The sequence below is a fragment of the Gasterosteus aculeatus genome, chromosome 6 (assembly GCF_964276395.1).
Source record: "Gasterosteus aculeatus chromosome 6, fGasAcu3.hap1.1, whole genome shotgun sequence".
Lineage (NCBI taxonomy): Eukaryota > Metazoa > Chordata > Actinopteri > Perciformes > Gasterosteidae > Gasterosteus > Gasterosteus aculeatus.
In genome coordinates this window covers 20,225,587-20,244,891 of record NC_135693.1, presented here as the reverse complement: position 1 = coordinate 20,244,891, position 19,305 = coordinate 20,225,587, and the positions used below count along the sequence as shown (strand labels likewise).

General features: G+C 48.8%; 2 protein-coding genes across 3 annotated transcripts; one reads left to right on the top strand and one right to left on the bottom strand.

Moving 5' to 3' along the window:
• Positions 1-416: 416 nt before the first annotated feature.
• Positions 417-10,340, bottom strand: LOC120820466 (glutamate dehydrogenase, mitochondrial). Its single transcript, XM_040178224.2, has 13 exons — positions 9,938-10,340; positions 7,325-7,405; positions 6,964-7,019; positions 6,664-6,727; positions 5,699-5,793; positions 5,254-5,433; positions 2,976-3,113; positions 2,601-2,738; positions 2,302-2,382; positions 2,064-2,187; positions 1,891-1,982; positions 1,724-1,786; positions 417-1,553 (listed from the first exon to the last, which is right to left on the bottom strand). Exons 1-13 carry the CDS (start codon positions 10,338-10,340, stop codon positions 1,434-1,436), a joined length of 1,635 nt encoding a protein of 544 aa, XP_040034158.2. The 3' UTR covers positions 417-1,433.
• shld2 (shieldin complex subunit 2) lies at positions 9,996-19,305 on the top strand. Of its 2 annotated transcripts, none has more exons than XM_040178222.2 (11): positions 9,996-10,368; positions 11,163-11,314; positions 11,689-12,464; positions 13,162-13,312; positions 13,944-14,051; positions 15,984-16,178; positions 16,513-16,659; positions 16,744-16,953; positions 17,371-17,614; positions 18,814-18,929; positions 19,015-19,305. In XM_040178222.2, exons 2-11 carry the CDS (start codon positions 11,164-11,166, stop codon positions 19,191-19,193), a joined length of 2,277 nt encoding a protein of 758 aa, XP_040034156.2. In that variant the 5' UTR covers positions 9,996-10,368; position 11,163; the 3' UTR covers positions 19,194-19,305. The 2 variants fall into 2 exon arrangements, with proteins under 2 accessions (XP_040034156.2, XP_040034157.2); XM_040178223.2 differs by having other exon boundaries at positions 10,104-10,328.

The following is a 19,305-nucleotide window of genomic DNA, read 5'->3' as shown; positions in this document are numbered from 1 at the left end:
GAGCCCCGCCTACTTTGACAAGATCAAATATACTATACTACTAATATATGCATTGATATTACCGAATTACTGCAAATTAGTGAGTTTTTTAGCTAAAAATTAAGTCCTACTTCTGATAAAGTTCTTAATTTAAAGATTTGATAAAAGTAAGATTGTATGGAAGCTCAATAATGTAAATAGTCATGACTAGTCAATATAATGAGATAGTACGTCAAAAGGTATCATTTCATCATTTTAAAACCTCAAATGTTTACTTAGAGGTTCGACACGACAAACAAAGACCATCACGAGACAACAAACATTCAAGAGGATTCACACATTTAGTGTCACTGAAATAATCAGTGACTGATTTCAGATGAATTATTGACAAAAAAACACTTTAACTTCAGATGAAGAGATGACAAAAACCACAAACGTTTCACACTTGACCATGTGACTTTTATTTGTGCTTTATTTCTGCTGTAACATTCGCACAGAGGAATAAAAAGATAAAGACAAACCAGAGCCGAAGAGCAACAAGGCAGCGTTACCGTGGCAACGCAGACGTCACTCAGCGGCATCAACATCAGCGATATCAAAAATACAAAAAAAGGTCACTGCAGTGGTGAAAGCTTGTTTATAGGAAACGGACAACTCAAAAATAGATTTATTCTTTTTTTCTTGAAAATACAAATCTCAGACCTTAAAACAAAAAAAACGTTTGACGCGTTTGTTGTAGAAATTGAGATCGAGACACATTTTACATCTTTTAGATTCTGAAAATGATAAAAACCTGCGTTGCTTCGTGAAGCAGGATACCGGTTGTCACGGCAACGCAGTCATTTGTGACCTCATTTGAATCGCAGTGTTTATTCTTCTTTGAACACGATGCATCTGTTTATGTTACACATAAGAGATCATCACTGAAGTAAACACATCAACATCCCATAATGACCCTTTAATAACCACCACCTGAGTTCCATGTAAACACAAACAAGACGAGTAACAACATTCACCGAGTGGACAAAAGTGACCGCATGAGATTAGATATTGATCAAGAACCACTAATTACACATCTATATAGTTATTTAACTACATAGATGTAGTTATTTAACTATATAGATCCATCAAATGATTCTATGACTAAAATAATGTAACTGGGATCATGATGAACTTCAGGATAAACCGATCAATAATCCAATAATGGATCACACATCTGATCACTTCTGGCCACTAACAGTGAAAAGCTTTTATATATATTCAAAAATGTCCCATAGAAACTTTTATATTTATGCTTATATTTTATAAAAACACGCCTATAAAGCTGTGAAACCGGAAAGTCCTTTGGTTGAAGAGGAGAAGGAAAGGAAACAGAGATACAAAGATCTGTAAACCCAAGACGTCCTCCAGAGGAGATGAGGACGCAGAAAGAGGACGGGTACAGAGACGGGCCTCTAGGTGAGGATGAGGCCGGCCTCGTTGTAGACCCGGAAGACCTTCTCGATGGCGTTGACGTACGCCGCCGTCCTCAAGTCCAGACCAAGGTTGTACTTGTTGGCTGTCCTCATGATTTGCTGCATGGGAGGACGTAGAGAAGGAGACAAGGAGGGAGGACGTAGAGAACGAGACAAGGAGGGAGGACAGGGACAATGTTGAGAAAGGAAAGGACATAAAGTTACAGATTGTGTGATTGTATGTCACATTCACACACGTGTGTGTGTGTGTGTGCGCGCGTGTGTGTTACCCTGGCAGAGCGCTCCATGGTGAAAGCTAACCCCGAGTGGACGATGTCTTTCTCAGAAGCTCCCTGAAAACAAAACACACGTTTCACAGCAGAAGACGACGTGGTAGTGGTTGTATACGTGGTAGTACTAGTAGTAGTAGTACTAGTAGTAGGAGGAGAGTACTCACAGCGACCCGGGCCTGGAACTCGGCGGTGGGGACGATGGGAATGGCGCCGCCATGCTTCCCGAACTTCCTCTCTAGACTCTCCTGAACAGACACTGAGGAGGGGGAGGAACAGTCACCCTCTCTGAGTCGATCGATCGATGATCGACGATCAATAAGGTCTCTGGTTCACTCACTCAGCAGGTGGTAGTTTGAGTCTCGCTCGTATTTGAAGGTGAGCCGACCGTAACTGACGTGGTTCAGATTCTTCAACCACTCGAAGTAGGACACCGTCACCCCGCCCGCATTCAGGTACATGTCCTGAGAGAGGAGACGAGGGGAGAGGAGATGAAACGAGGAGACGAGGACAGAGGGAACGAGTGCAGGATAGAAGGAAACGAGGAGAGGGAGCAGAAGAACATCTGGGCCACTGACCGGGATCACCATGATGTTCCTCTCCAGGAAGATGCGGTCGGCTTCGGGCGTCGTCGGGCCGTTCGCTCCCTCTGCGATGATCTAAAGCACACCAGACCGTTACTGAGGCATGATGGGAAAAAACAGGGAGGCGGACACAGCCGGCGTAACTATGCTCTCCAGGTTACCAACGATTACGTGTTCAGCAAAAAGACGTTCTCAGAAGAGCGATCCACGGAATCGGCTTCTACACAGAGATTCCATCTGCCATCGGCTGATCAGGCTGATCAGGCGATCGGATGATGGCTATTGATCGCTACCTTGGCCTTGATCTGGTGGGCGTTGCTCTTGGTCAGCTGCTTCTCGCTGGCCGCTGGGATCAGGATGTCACAGTCCGCCTCCAGGATCGGTCCTGCGTACGGAGCTGCGTTGGGGAACCCGACGATGGTCCCGTGCTCCTGGAGGAAGAACCGTCGGTCAGCTGGTCCAACAGACACACACTTACTTCACTAATGATCCTAATTATATTCAGTAAGTAAAACCAGTGTCTTTGCTGTAGTGTCACCAATAACCCAGCAGGTGGAGTTCTGGTCCGTTGTACTACTGGATGATGATTGAGAACTTCAACACTGAAGTCCTATTGGTCAAAGTAGTGACCAGTATGTAGTACCAGTCACTTTACCACATGTACAGACCAGTTTGTAGTCCTCCAGCTCTTTGGGGTCGATGCCGTTGGGGTTCCAGATGTTTCCATCCATCTCTCCGATGCCGACGCACTTGGCCCCCGAGCGGTGAAGGTAGCGCATGGAGTGAAGACCCACGTTACCAAAACCCTGCAGACACAAGTTGATGTGGTTCCTTGGGGTCGTAATGAAATGTGTGTAACATACTTTGGTCAAAGGATCATTTAAAACAGAATATGTTAGAAACAGCCGTCCACCCAGTGCCTGTTGCTTCAATGCTAATGAGTCATTCGTGGGGTCTGTTGACCAGAGACCCAAATTAACGTGTAGAAGCAGTAAAAAGTGGAATTTTTATAATTAAATTGTTGCAGTTTGTCAGTTGTTTGTGACCAAATCCATAAAAATGAATAAAGTCATTAAATAGAATGAAATAATGAGCACGAGTATGCTAACACGCTAAGCTAGGACAATGAACATGGATCCCGCCGGCTGACGTTAGCATTTAGCTAAAGTACAGCCTCACAGACCTGCTAGCAAACACGCTAAGGAACGCCTCCTCATTTTCCTGTTGCATTGTGGGTGTCTATTAAACGGTGGGATTAACAAATTAAAACTTACTTCTTGCTCAGGACAACTTTGTCGTCTAAACTGGCCAAAAAAACATCACCATAAAAGAATGAGTCATTTTAAATGTGTAATGCTAATCCTGTGGTTTAAGTGGAGTCATCGCTGAGGGCGAAGGAGCCCGTTGTTAGTAAACAACCCCGACCGGTTCTTACCGGTTCTACCGGTCCGCCCCTCAAACTGCTGCTCCTCAAACAAAAGACACAGGAACTTTGTTCAGGACTATTTTCAGTGGCAGATGAATGTGTGTCAGAAAGAGCTGAAGATAAAGAGGATTCTAATAAGCAGACTGGAGGAACAGAGCTGCTGCTGCATCTATTCATCAGCAGCCATCGAGATGGAGATCCAGGACCAGACGGGGGGGACTCTGATTGGACCAGACGGGGGGGGACTCTGATTGGACCAGACGGGGGGGGACTCTGATTGGACCAGACGGGGGGGGACTCTGATTGGACCAGACGGGGGGGGGGGCTCCGAGGAGGAGGACTCTGATTGGACCAGACGGGGGGGGGGGCTCCGAGGAGGAGGACTCTGATTGGACCAGACGGGGGGGGGGGACTCTGAGGAGGAGGACTCTGATTGAACCAGACGGGGGGGGGGGGACTCTGAGGAGGAGGACTCTGATTGGACCAGACGGGGGGGGACTCTGAGGAGGAGGACTCTGATTGGACCAGACGGGGGGGGGGACTCCGAGGAGGAGGACTCTGATTGAACCAGACGGGGGGGGGGACTCCGAGGAGGAGGACTCTGATTGGACCAGACGGGGGGGGGGGGCTCCGAGGAGGAGGACTCTGATTGAACCAGACGGGGGGGGGGGACTCTGAGGAGGAGGACTCTGATTGAACCAGACGGGGGGGGGGGGACTCTGAGGAGGAGGACTCTGATTGGACCAGACGGGGGGGGACTCTGAGGAGGAGGACTCTGATTGGACCAGACGGGGGGGGACTCTGAGGAGGAGGACTCTGATTGGACCAGACGGGGGGGGACTCTGAGGAGGAGGACTCTGATTGGACCAGACGGGGGGGGACTCTGAGGAGGAGGACTCTGATTGGACCAGACGGGGGGGGACTCTGAGGAGGAGGACTCTGATTGGACCAGACGGGGGGGGGACTCTGAGGAGGAGGACTCTGATTGGACCAGACGGGGGGGGACTCTGAGGAGGAGGACTCTGATTGGACCAGACGGGGGGGGACTCTGAGGAGGAGGACTCTGATTGGACCAGACGGGGGGGGACTCTGAGGAGGAGGACTCTGATTGGACCAGACGGGGGGGGACTCTGAGGAGGAGGACTCTGATTGGACCAGACGGGGGGGGACTCTGAGGAGGAGGACTCTGATTGGACCAGACGGGGGGGGACTCTGAGGAGGAGGACTCTGATTGGACCAGACGGGGGGGGACTCTGAGGAGGAGGACTCTGATTGGACCAGACGGGGGGGGACTCTGAGGAGGAGGACTCTGATTGGACCAGACAGGGGGGGACTCATTGTTGACATCATGATGCTTGGTGCAGAGTGTCAGCTGGACAATGTTTTCATGTTATTGTGAAGATATCGGCCATATTGGTTTTGCTTACAGTCCTCCTGACAGAATTGTGCGTCCCCTGGTTGCATAGAGACATTAAGTGATGGTTAAATGTGGACGTTTGACGGCGTCCTGTGGCTCATACTTGGATGACGACGGTCTTGTCCTGGAAGCCGGGACACATCCCCAGCTGGTTCATGTAGGCCGGCTCGTTGATGAAGTTCTCGATGCCGTGGAAGACCCCCCGGCCGGTGGCGGAGATGCGCCCGTGGATTCCTCCCTGGCTGATGGGCTTCCCGGTGACGCAGGCGTAAGCGTTGATGTCCTGGAGGAGTGAGTGGGAGAAAAAAAAAAAAAAAAAGACATGTTTAAAACGCCGTCAGAAACTTCCTGCTTTTTCCTCAGCGGCTGCTCCGATGAGACTCAATAGAATTCCTCAACACAATCGGCGTTCCCTCGTCTTCATCGCTCAGGACTCCGGTTAGTCTTCTCTCCCCAGGTTCATGCAGAAGAAGCAGCTTCCGGTCTCTGGTGGTCCTCGCTCACCTGGTGTGAGCATCAAACCCCCGAGCATCGGCCCTCAGACTCACGTTGTGGCCCAGGGTGGTGGCGTAGGTGTCTGCGATCCAGGACATCTCCCGCTCCCCGGTGCTCATGTCGGGAGCAGGAACGTCGATGCCGGGTCCTGAGGACCACAGACACAAGTTTATTATTCCACGGTAACATCGGTGTCTCGTCCTCAATGAAAGTGCATTGAATATTCAACCCGAGCACAGGGAGGGTAGATCTAATAGAGAGTGAGACATGGTGCATTACTAGAATACACCACAGAAGAAGACGACCAGGGCGTAGCTGCATGAACTTCTTCTGTCGTGTTGCTACGTTCAGGAACATACGTTAATGGAGCCGTTTTTTTCTTAAGTAGAGTATCTTCTGATAACTTCTAATCTGACGCTGCTGGACTCAAATATAATCCCAATATCTTCTGTTGCGACTGAGAACATCTGGATCTATTAAAAGTTACTTTACAAAAGATTACGTTTCAACACGTTGGGATTCACCTTTAACCGAAGACTGGTTTTTACTGAATGGGTGTGAAGGCATCACAATGTAACTCCGTTAGCCGTTAGCTTGTTATTTAGCCAAGCAGGGCCAAGTTGATCGCCAGCTGCTAAATACTGATTCATTTCATTAACACGACTCCCCGTTATCAATACTGATCCATTTCATTAACACGACTCCCCGTTATCAATACTGATCCATTTCATTAACACGACTCCCCGTTATCAATACTGATCCATTTCATTAACACGACTCCCCGTTATCAATACTGATCCATTTCATTAACACGACTCCCCGTTATCAATACTGATCCATTTCATTAACACGACTCACCGTTATCAATACTGATCCATTTCATTAACACGACTCCCCGTTATCAATACTGATCCATTTCATTAACACGACTCCCCGTTATCAATACCGATTCATTTCATTAACACGACTCCCCGTTATCAATACCGATTCATTTCATTAACACGACTCCATGACTGACCGATAAAGCCCTTCTTGGCGAGCTCGATGGTGAACCTCCGGGTTATTTTCTCCAGCTCGTTGTCCTAAAAACACAAATAGAAAACAACATTTAAATATCTTCTAATAACACTAAATGTTATGCTAAGCTAAGCTAACTTCAGAACATCTCAGAGGAAAAATAGTGTTAACAGAATGAGATAGAAAACACATGTGTGTGTGTGTGTGTGTGTGGTTTGGGATTAGATTGTCATGTTCGCTTGACTTCTTCTGTGGTTTTGCCCTCCTCCCAATGACTCAACGTTTGCACGGTCAAACTTACGGAGTAGTTCCTCGGGTTGATCTTCACTCCGGCTTTGGCACCACCAAATGGCACATCTGGAACACATCACTTAAATGTAACAGCAGCTTTAATAATATAATAAAAAAAACATGTGCACATTAAATCAGCTTCTTTCTAAACAGGATTTATATTATTGATTCTGGATTAAGACTTTTTATCTTTACTGTTATGCATCAAAAGTAACATTCATTGACCTATAAAACCTTGTTGATGACCTGGTTGTGTGTGTGAGGACTTCTTGATGTGCCTTTGGGACTTTGCATGCTAAGACATTTTGATCCACCCTGCTAGACCGGTTGCAGGTTCAGACTTGGTTCTGTAGGTTTGAGCGTCTACTCACCGACCACAGCACACTTGTAGGTCATGAGTGAGGCCAGAGCTTTCACCTCGTCCACAGACACGTCACTACTGTAACGGATACCTGGAACACACGGACGGTCACATGTAACACACTGAGAACTAAAGACCAGGACCTCTAGTCCAGGTGGTCCACCGGGACCAAACTGAACCTTAGCAGCCTGGTTGTACCAACGATGATTCATTTTAAGCCAATTAAAATTGGGTGTGGGTCTTGATCTTAAATAAAAAGTAGAATCAGAATCGTCAAATCAAGCAAATTGAATTTCTGTGCATAGAAAAAGTGACAGACAGACAGATTCATTTTGCCGTTTTGTACATTTTCAATTTTTTCTTTTTGCAAACTAGTTTAAATATTTTTGGTTGTTCTCCCCTGAGAGAAGCAACAGCATCCACGTCCTCGGGGACTGAAGAGGAGGGATCTTCTACTTCAGCCACAGTACTATTACCACGTTGTACCATTTTATTACACTAATAATGAAAACGACGATGATGATATTCTAGGTAGACCAGAGGCTGGACCAAGAAGTGAAGTCAACACACCTGGTTATCGTTAGGCCATCTGGATTAACCAACAACTAGCGCCTGTACAAAGGGGGCGTGGCTATCAGCTTCTGACCAATCACAAACAAGCCTGCTGTTGGCGGAGCACGTTTGAACTAAAGAGCAAACTAATAATCAGAGAAGTATGAAGTTAAAAACACATCATTCAGACAGAAAGTAACAAAACAGCGTTTAAATGAACAAATGTATGAACTGACTGAAGGACTGTTCTAAACATCATTAACAGGTTGCAATGCAGATACAAGCACTGTGTAAATATCAAATAAATATAAAAACACTTCTAAAGCAGAACGTTTTCCTTCCTAAAATCATAATCAAGGCGTCACACTGCTGCATCACTAAACATCTGTCCATCACTTTTTATCTTTAACAACTCTGGCTAGTGGGCGGAGCCTACACACCTGTAGACCTCCACCCGCCCATGACCTAACGTGAGGGGTACTACTGTATGTGGTTAACACTAAAGTGTGCGCACACACACACACACACAACGGAGAATTCACACATGTTGAAACCTGGATCAGGCCGACCCGTCCTCCACCTATTGATCCCCTCTGATCAATAACCGCTGAGAGGAACGACTCCAGAGCTCCACAGGACACTCACCTCCAGAACAAACACACGCGCACACACACACACACACACACACACACACACACACACCTGGCACAAGGGGCGGGGCCTTTCCAAGTCCCGCCCCAATGCGCTGCGCCTGTCGGGTGATGAAACTTTTAATGAACTTTCACTCAATAAAAGTATAAAAACTAAAGTTAAACCAGTATTTCAGCAGCCACTCAGCTCAAAAATTGATACATACATTGTCTTATCAAAAATCTATTTATTACATATTGTATTTATTAAACAGAACATTTTATGTCCATGTTTCTGGCAGACGATGTTCCCAACCAGCTGCATCCAGCTGAGCAAAGTCTTGTTGTCAACTACGTTTAAAGTCAAGGTACTTGAGGCTGTACTTTATCTTCACTAATGGAACGGTTCATGGGTTCTGTTGCAACACTCAAACTGCCTCACGCACCGTATTGCTTTTACAATACAGTTACCAGCAGAATTATACTAGTTGTTAATAGCTGCCTTACAGCACAGTTGTAGCCACCGAACGTTGTGTGTTTCATGTCAGGCGTCTACAGGTAAATAGTCCCCGTAGGTGCAGTAAACAGCATCGGGTCTTCTTGTCAGATCTCGCACCATCTCATTCATTCACACGACGTCCACCTTAATTGTCCGGTTACGAAAGTTCGCATCAGAAACTGATCATTTGTGGGATTTCCGGTCGCACAAAATCTAACGTGTTGCTTTTGAGTGCACAGTGATACGCTCAGGTCAACGTGAACAGGTACTACACAAGTCCACCTCGTGACTCACCCTCAACCAATCAGAACGCTGGATTTGCTCCTCAGAACCGCCCTGTAGTGGCGCCCCCTGTGGACCACCGCGGTACTGCTTCTACCACCAGACCTTACTGCAGCTCTGACAGGGTTCTCACAGGACCAGGACCAGACTTAGACCGGTTCATATGTTCTAGCTGCTACTGTGTTTGTTATAGTCACTTTAAAGACACACCACAGTCTAACTATGAACATATCTTACATACATTCTACAGAGGAAGTAGAAATACCTCATAAAACCAAAGCTCTCTACTCGATCATTTTGGATTTGGAATTGAATTAGTTAAATGGTGTCCAAACTAAGGGTCGGGCCCCTCTTAAGGGTCATATTATCAATACAATGATCAAATACACATATTTGTAGCACTTTTTTTCTTAATAAGTTTGGTATTTATTTAACTGGCTTACAAATACAAACTAGTACTACAGTATCTCCAACTTGAACAATATGTGTGTAAATGTACCTGTTAACCTGTTCTATTGACTACCGGTGACTTACAATGAATAAGTAAGTCACTATTTTAAAAATCTATATTTACTGATGATCTCAGGACGTTTTCTTCATATTTTCTTACATTTTACAAACGGATGATTTTTATTAGGGATGATTGACCCTGACGGCTCACCTCCCTTGCAGGGGGTCCGGTGCTGGCTGTGCTGAGCCCGGTAGCCCTCGATCACCTCCCACTCGCCGCTGTCCTTCTTGATGGGGAAGCAGACGCTCAGGACGTGGTTACACGGCTTGATGATGCGCAGGATGCCGCGGACGCGCTTCCGCTTCTGCTCGGCGCTCTCGCGGTTCCGCAGGCCCTCCACCAGCTGGTCCTCCACGATGGCGGCCCCGCGGTCGAAGAAGCCCTCCACCATGGCGAAGAAGTTCGGGTCGTCGTCTCGGTCCGCGGCCTGGCTGTAGCCGCGCCGCCGCGGCAGGGAGGCGGACGCGGGGGGAGCCGAGTCCGCGGCGGAGGCACCCGGGGCCGGGACGCCGCCCGCTGCCCGGCAGAGCCGCCGGCCGAGGTACCGGTACATTTCAGCCGCTTTGACGGGAGTCGGCGAGGTGAGTGGCGGGCGGGCGGCGCGGGAGGCTCCGGGCGGTGAATGCGAGCAGTGCGGAAGCGGCGCGAGAAGCGACACGACGAGACTCGCGAGTCAAACCGCCACTGCGTCGCTTTAAAGCCGCTAGAAGTTGCACCTAGTTGCACCTAAAAGACACCGAAAGGGACGCGGACTGAACACGAAGATACGGAACGTTTCGCCTCCGACGCGTCTGCTTTTTCACTTATTTGACGTTTGCTGTAGTTTTATGGTTTAAGCTGTAATTGGTACACTTTAAACATCCGGTTCCAGCAACCAAAATAAAAGCACGTACTTTTTGGAGTGTCCAAATAATCACATTTAATGTACAACTTTGTTCATTTTAACAGAAAAATATAGGTGTTTCTTATTGAACATAAATTATACCTGAAAACTTGTTGCTTTTCGGCGAAATTTTCCGTTTGGAAATCAAAATCTCTCTTGCACGTGAGTCTTCTGGGGTCACAGAGGGGCTTCAGTGAGTAACCTTCTTCTTCTGCAGGGAACCTTAATGAGGTTCTTATTAAATCACCACTTTAATCAATGGTTCCTGTGGCGGGGAGTAGTTGTTCTTCCAAGTACAAATACTTAGCAGCTTTTAAAAGTAAGTAAAGACCTTTATAAATATGGTGGTCAGGTGGATCTGATGGTTGAGGGCTGATGTTGAAGCTCTGTTTGCTGAATAAAGGGTGAAACACTTTTAACGGTCAGACGTTGAAGAACCCGTTAAAACACGATAACACGTCATTTAGCCACCATTGAACTCTTCCTCCTCAGCATGTGCGAGCGGCGGACGGTTCACGTCTTCCTGGGGGCTCCGCCTCCCTCCTCGGCGTCGGCAGGTGGGGGGCAGGGGGAGGAGCGTCGCCCTGACGAGTGGAGACACCTGGAGCTCACCTGGCGGGATGGGCGCCTGAGTCCAGCGGCAGGTGAGGCATTCAGGGACCCAACAGGGAAAGATGTTATTTTTATTTTATTTTAAACAGTTCTTCTCTCTCTGTTCTGTGTCAATTTCCACAACCATCTGCACACTAGTGCCACGCTTAGTTCTTTATACCATGTCATTGTTTTGGTAGGAATGGGAATAGTTATAAATTTATAACTCATTCTAGGAGCTGGATTTATTTCCCTTTAGAGCCAGGCCAGCTGTTCCCCTGTTTCCAGTGTTCATGCTAAGCTATGCTAACCAGCTGCCGGTTGCAGCTTTATATTTACTGTGCAAACATGAGAGCTACATCGATAACTAAAATATATGTTCTCCAAAAATAAATAAAAAACTACAAATAACTTGCGTTTTGTTCAGGGGAAGCTGGAGATGGTCGTCTGGAGGAACCAGGATACAGAGAGGACAAAGGCGCCAAGCGCTGCACGTCGAGTGGTCTAATCCAGGCCGCCGATCTCAGACCTGCAGACGGATTCCTGAGGAGAGAAGACGAGCCGGACGCCGGACAGGACGACCAGTGTTCGGCTTCGGTTCTTGAGTATCTTGACAGCTGTTTCCCCGCAGCTCAACCAGAACCAGTGAACCCAGAACCTCCACGCGGCTCTGAGCAGCGGCCGTTGCCTGACGCTGCTCCCCTGTCAGCCCGCACTCAGTACCTCACCACCTGGACCCTGAGTCAGGCGCTCATGCTGAGAGGAAGCGGGGGAGTCCAATCAACCCCACCTCCTCAGACCCCCCCCAAGGACGGCCAAACACCTCCCTCCGTCTCCTCCGGCACCCCGGAGCTCTTCGGCCCCGCAACGCCGTCACCCGAGGCCACCGGCGAGCTCCTTAGCCAACCCCGTCCCGTGCTCCCGAGGGTGGAGGAAGGGGGCGTGGTGGTCGAGGCCACCACGGACGGTGTGCTCTGCTCCCAGGAGGCCGAGCCGCAGGAGTCTAGGACCCCTCGAGGCTCTCCTCCCAAACCTGGTCTCAAGAGGGCTAGACTCTTATTAAACGCCAGGACCAAAGAGCCCGACAACCCCCCCGCGGGGCTCCAAGGTCCCACCACACTTCTGGTCCGATGTGACAAACGGGGGTTTCGGCTCTCCGTTCTGGTGGCGGTGGTTCACCCCTGTCACCTGAAGGAGGTGAAGGTGAGATCAAATGCTTTTTATCTTAAGCTATAAAGGACTGAAGTAAGACTCATACTTGTATTTAGGGTTTCCACTTGAACACGTTCACATGCTTTGATGTTAAAAAGCATATTGTTTTTCTCGTATTGCCTGTGTGAATATTCCTGTAGTCTCTTTAAGCCCCTCCCCCTCCCTAACCAGACCGATCTCGATCTCGAGTCGAGCGTTTTATGGCCCATGTTGTCTGTTTCACCCAATAATCCAAAGAGGAATCCAAAACCTGCAGGTTTTCATAATATGTCCCCTATAAAAATAGTTTTTGGAGCAATTCTGCTAATATGCACAATTCTTGCTGATGTTACACTACGCATAACTAGCATGTAATGCTAGTTAGCAGGCTAACATCATTAGAGAGTCCAGCTACCCTGATGAAGGTCTTCACTTCTCACAAACCAAAGTATTGGGGACATGTCACAAGTTGACCCGCTGGTGGCGCTAGATGAAAGGGTTTTGGAATGTCCTGACTTGATGTTGAGTTATTATTAAGTGGAAGAACGACTGGAAACACACAACTAGCGGGCCTAAAACTTGGGACTAAAATAAGAGGCTAGAATTTTGACTAGAATAAAATGTTGAAAGCCTCTTTTCGTTCTTCTAACTGACAAACGATTTGCATCACACCCGCTGGAGGTAACGCGTTCGATTTGTTGGACTGAAGGTGAAGTCCGGGGCGGCTAGGGGAACCTGCGTCCCTCTGGCGTCCATCGTGGTGACGGACCAATCGGGCGTGGAGATGAAGGTGGTGCTGTGGCGCCGGGCGGCGTTCTGGGCGTTGACTGTCAGTCCTGGAGACCTTCTGCTCATCACAGGTACATAAATGTGGAGGATGTCTCAAAACAGGTGGAAAGGCTGGAGTTGGTCGGTGTCGCTGGGGGATGAACGCAGGGCGAGGTAAGGCCGCTCCACAACGACGTCACATTAAACCATTTAAACATCAAGGAAAAGAAAAGGAAATTTAGTGAAAACAGACATTAAGATAACATTACAAGTTTCAGTTAATTAAACACATAAACAGCAAAAAGCATTCAGTTCAATTAAAGGCAGCAAAAAGAAAAGTCTTCAGTCTTTATCTGAAGCAGCCAAGAGTCTCGTAAGCTCTCTACCTGTCTGTCCACCTGTCTGTGTGTCCAAAGCCTGACTGAAAGACATCAAAACAGTTATTTACGTTGTTTAGCTGTAAAAAAAACAAAGGCCAAATTAGAGTTTAGGGATGTTTACGATCAAAGATCATTAGGACATTTATAAAGACTCCTTTTAATAATACGTTTCTCACTGTCCACAGGACATCCCGACAGCTTGGGTTTAGATTGTTTTCTTCATGTGGACTTCAATTAGATTTGAGTTGACAATGCTGATGTTTTAAGGAAAATAAAATTCGAGGGCCCAACATATAGGAAGCTGGGACTCCACCAGACCAAAGCCTTTGTGGTCTCCTTTCAGGTCTACAGGTGAATGAAGACAGGTGGAGGGGAGAGACGGTGCTGCAGTCCACCTTCACCAGCAAACTGCTCAACCTGGGACAGATCACCGCCTCCGCCTCGCCGCCAGGTACGACGGACTCCAACAGAGTCCAACCCGCCCCGATCAACCACAGCCCGCCCCGATCAACCACAACCCGCCCCGATCAACCACAACCCGCCCCGATCAACCACAACCCGCCCCGATCAACCACAGCCCGCCCCGATCAACCACAACCCGCCCCGATCAACCACAGCCCGCCCCGATCAACCTCAACCCGCCCCGATCAACCACAACCCGCCCCGATCAACCTCAACCCGCCCCGATCAACCACAACCCGCCCCGATCAACCACAACCCGCCCCGATCAACCACAGCCCGCCCCGATCAACCACAACCCGCCCCGATCAACCACAGCCCGCCCTGATCAACCACAACCCGCCCCGATCAACCACAACCCGCCCCGATCAACCACAACCCGCCCCGATCAACCACAACCCGCCCCGATCAACCACAGCCCGCCCTGATCAACCACAACCCGCCCCGATCAACCACAACCCGCCCCGATCAACCACAACCCGCCCCGATCAACCACAACCCGCCCCGATCAACCACAGCCCGCCCCGATCAACCACAACCCGCCCCGATCAACCACAACCCGCCCCGATCAACCACAACCCGCCCCGATCAACCACAACCCGCCCCGATCAACCACAACCCGCCCCGATCAACCACAACCCGCCCCGATCAACCACAGCCCGCCCTGATCAACCACAACCCGCCCCGATCAACCACAACCCGCCCCGATCAACCACAGCCCGCCCCGATCAACCTCAACCCGCCCCGATCAACCACAACCCGCCCCGATCAACCACAACCCGCCCCGATCAACCACAGCCCGCCCCGATCAACCTCAACCCGCCCCGATCAACCACAGCCCGCCCCGATCAACCACAACCCGCCCCGATCAACCACAGCCCGCCCTGATCAACCCGCCCTGATCAACCTCAACCCGCCCCGATCAACCACAACCCGCCCCGATCAACCACAACCCGCCCCGATCAACCACAACCCGCCCCGATCAACCACAGCCCGCCCCGATCAACCCGCCCCGATCAACCACAGCCCGCCCCGATCAACCACAACCCGCCCCGATCAACCACAGCCCGCCCTGATCAACCCGCCCTGATCAACCTCAACCCGCCCCGATCAACCACAACCCGCCCCGATCAACCACAACCCGCCCCGATCAACCACAACCCGCCCCGATCAACCACAGCCCGCCCCGATCAACCCGCCCCGATCAACCACAGCCCGCCCCGATCAACCACAACCCGCCCCGATCAACCACAGCCCGCCCCGATCAACCCGCCCCGATCAACCACAACCCGCCCCGATCAAACACAACCCGCCCCGATCGACCACAGCCCGCCCCGATCGACCACAGCCCGCCCCGATCAACCACAACCCGCCCCGATCAACCACAACCCGCCCCGATCGACCACAGCCCGCCCCGATCAACCTCAACCCGCCCCGATCAACCCGCCCCGATCAACCCCAACCCGCCCCGATCAACCACAGCCCGCCCCGATCGACCACAGCCCGCCCCGATCGACCACAACCCGCCCCGATCGACCACAGCCCGCCCCGATCAACCACAACCCGCCCCGATCGACCACAACCCGCCCCGATCGACCACAGCCCGCCCCGATCGACCACAACCCGCCCCGATCGACCACAGCCCGCCCCGATCGACCACAACCCGCCCCGATCGACCACAGCCCGCCCCGATCAACCACAACCCGCCCCGATCGACCACAGCCCGCCCCGATCGACCACAGCCCGCCCCGATCAACCACAACCCGCCCCGATCAACCACAACCCGCCCCGATCGACCTCAACCCGCCCCGATCAACCACAACCCGCCCCGATCAACCACAACCCGCCCCGATCAACCACAACCCGCCCCGATCAACCTCAACCCGCCCCGATCAACCACAACCTGATCTCTGTCTCTCTCCAGCTCCTCGGCATGTCGACGCTCACTCTCTGAGGTCTCTGTGTGTTTTTCTTCGGGAGCGGCGCCCCCTGCTGCTGTCTCTGAACCTCTGCCCACCTCAGGACCTGAGCCGCCTCCCCTACGCCTGCCTGAGGTCACTACGGGTCAACACGCTGGTCCACGCTCTGCTGCGAGTCACGCACACGGACATCGGCACAGGTGAGCGGGTCATAGGTACAACAGTTTTATGGGGATTTTCTGTTTCTCTGGTCCTGGTTCTGTCCTTATTTACACGCTGCAGACATCGTCTTCATATTATCAACAGATCGGAAAGAAAACACACTTCTCTCCTGATTTGGGAAAAACCTCCTGGACAGGAAATGAAGTGTTTACAGAATAAGAGCCGTAAATGTGGAGTGATCTATAAACCAAGACAAGGGCTTTACAGATAAAACACCTTATACACTTATTAAACAAGGATTCAGCCTGAAGAAGCATCGTTGGGTTTTGACCTTTTGGTGTCTGTTGTGTTGATAAACTGGACGCCTGTTAGCTTGGAGAAGTGAGGCGGATTCTCGCTTCAGGTCAGCGGTTCAGCTGCAGGCCGTTCTGACCGTGGAGCAGCCGCTTGGCCAGCAGGGGGCGCTCCTGCTGTGGGGAGCCGCTGTGGACTGGCTCCCCCGCTTCAACAGAGACCGAGGTACAAAAAACACAAACGCATACCTGTGAAGGCACTAATTCACCAAAATCCCCTGAAAAAACCCTGATCCTCCGTGTCCTCCAGCGGCTGTCTGGGAGTTTCGGTTCCTTTTAGTCAGGGACGGCTTGACCTCTGACCTGGCCGAGCTGCATTCCACCTCCTGGAGCTCGGCCCAGCCTCTGGATACCGCCGACCGCCGGGCGCAGGACTTCTTCAGGCCGCCACACTTCCCAACGGGAAACGGTGGCAGCCTGGAACTGGACCTTGACACGCTGCTGTCTCAGAAGTACAGCGGTGAGTTAGAGAGCAGCTGATGTAAATGGGTTATGAAATCTCAATCTCCAGTTTGAAACTCGCTAAACTGCAACTTTCTGCCTTTTTCTCTACAAAACCACAAATGCCAACTCTGTGGTAATGCCAGAAAAAGTATGGGGCATTAAGAAGGCTTGAATAAAACGTTATAGTATTAAACAGTATATGTAGTAAAAATGTTCCCATGAAGCACAGCACAGGTCTCTCCAAGATACATACAGGTGGAATTAAACATCAACGATCACCACACACGTATCAAGATTAAAAAGTACATACATGTGTACCCTGAGGTACACCAGAAGAAAGTTAGAGTACACAAATGCTAAAAAGTATAAGAACCAAACTTTCATTCTCAGACACCCTAAAGTTAAGTTAAGTTCTTATGCTGTCCTCCATCAGGTGACGCGGAGCTCAGAGTCCAGGTCACTGCTTTCCACTTCCAGGACTCTCCGCCTTCCCCAAATGCACCTCAGCCGATCCTGGACAGCTCCACGCCGCTCGATGGTATCCTTGCGGCGCTGAGCGGGGACATCACCTACACCGGCTGCGGTCGCTGCTCCACAGAACTTGATACCGACGCAAACGGCATCTACGGGCCATGTTACCGCTGCCTGCCCAACACCACTGTACGGCGCTACTACAGGTACTACTGGTAATACTTCTACAGCTGCTTCAGGTACTACAGGTACTTAGACTAAAAAATGTAAAAATACTAAGGACTAAAAATGTAGTCCAAATAAATGTCATGAAAAAAAGGTTAAAAAAATATTAGTTGGAAAATAAATTCTGAAAAAAAGTCCAAAAATATTCCTGAAAAAAAAGTCTAATAATTTACATTACAAAAAGTCTTGAAAATATAGTCCAAATATGTTAAAACAAAAATGTCACAAAAAAGGTAAAAAAATATGAGCTCAAATAACGTTAGTCCAAAAATGTTAGGTATCATGGGAAAAAAAATCAAAAAATGTCATGGAAGAAACCGTCAAAGCATATTAGACAAAATTATTTTCTTGTAAAAGTCAAACCATGTTAGGTTAAAAAATGTCAAGTAAAAAAAAGTAAAAAAATAGTAGGTCAAAAAAGGTTTTGAAGAATAATCCAAATATATTAGTTTAAAAAAAAAAATCGTTGTTTTTAAAAACCTTTTTAAAAACCGTAGGTTCAATAATGTGAAAAGAAAAACGTTTTTTAAAATTTGGTCAAAAATATAAAAACGTCAAAATATGTTTATATAAAATATTAGGCAAAGAAATATTTTGAAAACAAAAGTCAAAATGTCTAAGGTCAAAAAAATTTTTTTTAAAAAAAATTTAAAGGAGGAAAAAAGTATAAAAATATCGAATTTTTGATGCACATAAAAGACAAAATATTATGTCAAAGAAAAAAAATATTATATAAAAGGCAAAAATGTTGAAGTCAAATGTTTTTAAAAAAAAATCATGTGTATGTTCGAACACATTGTGTCTAGAAATGTCATGGGGAAAAAAAATAAGTTGAAAAATATATAGATTTTTAAAATCTAAATATTCAAGGTGGAGGGTTAGAGCCTGAGCCTGATATGCATGCCACATTTTGGGAGTTTTGGGATATGATTAAGGCCCCAAAAAGGATATTCATTTGGAATAAAAATGATAATTCCAACTTCTCACAAGACTCCTCTCGGCCTGGCTACACTGATGCTTGGGCCCTAAACATTTGTTAATCACTGTATTTAAAGACATTTCAATAAATATTTGAACAACAAAAGCGTCCGATTGTGTGGTTGGATCTTTGCGAGTAGGCGGACTCAACCTTTTTGAAATAGGTCTTAAAATAGAGTATGTGAATATGTGTGTATTTCAGGCCGGGTGTGTTGACTGTGAGTGGCCGGGGCAGCCGTCAGGTGTGCGTTCAGGTTCCTCCGGTTCCTCTTCAGGAGATCCTGGAGGCTCCGCCCGATAAACTCAGCAGGAGCTCAGGTGGGACACGGGCTGAGTTTCTGCCGAGATGCTTCCAGGTGGCTTGAGATCAGGAAAGTAAAAGTATCTCCTGTCTATATCTCAGCTCCGGGCTCCGAGGTGAAGTATGTCCAGGTGGCGGCGGAGAGAATCCGGTTCTTCCTTTCCCTCCCAAGGAAAACCTTCATCCTCACTGTCCGGAGCGATTGCACGTGCGACGAAAACAGCGTCCCCCTTAGTCGGGACTTCACGCTGCTGGACCTTCGGCTGAGTGACGAAGGGTGAAGATCAGCGGGATCTCCTCAGTTTGTCCCAAAACACAAGCAAAAACGTGCGAGGAACAGATTAAACCCTCTAAGTTGAACTGTTCCGTTAATAAAAGATTCATAAACCACAA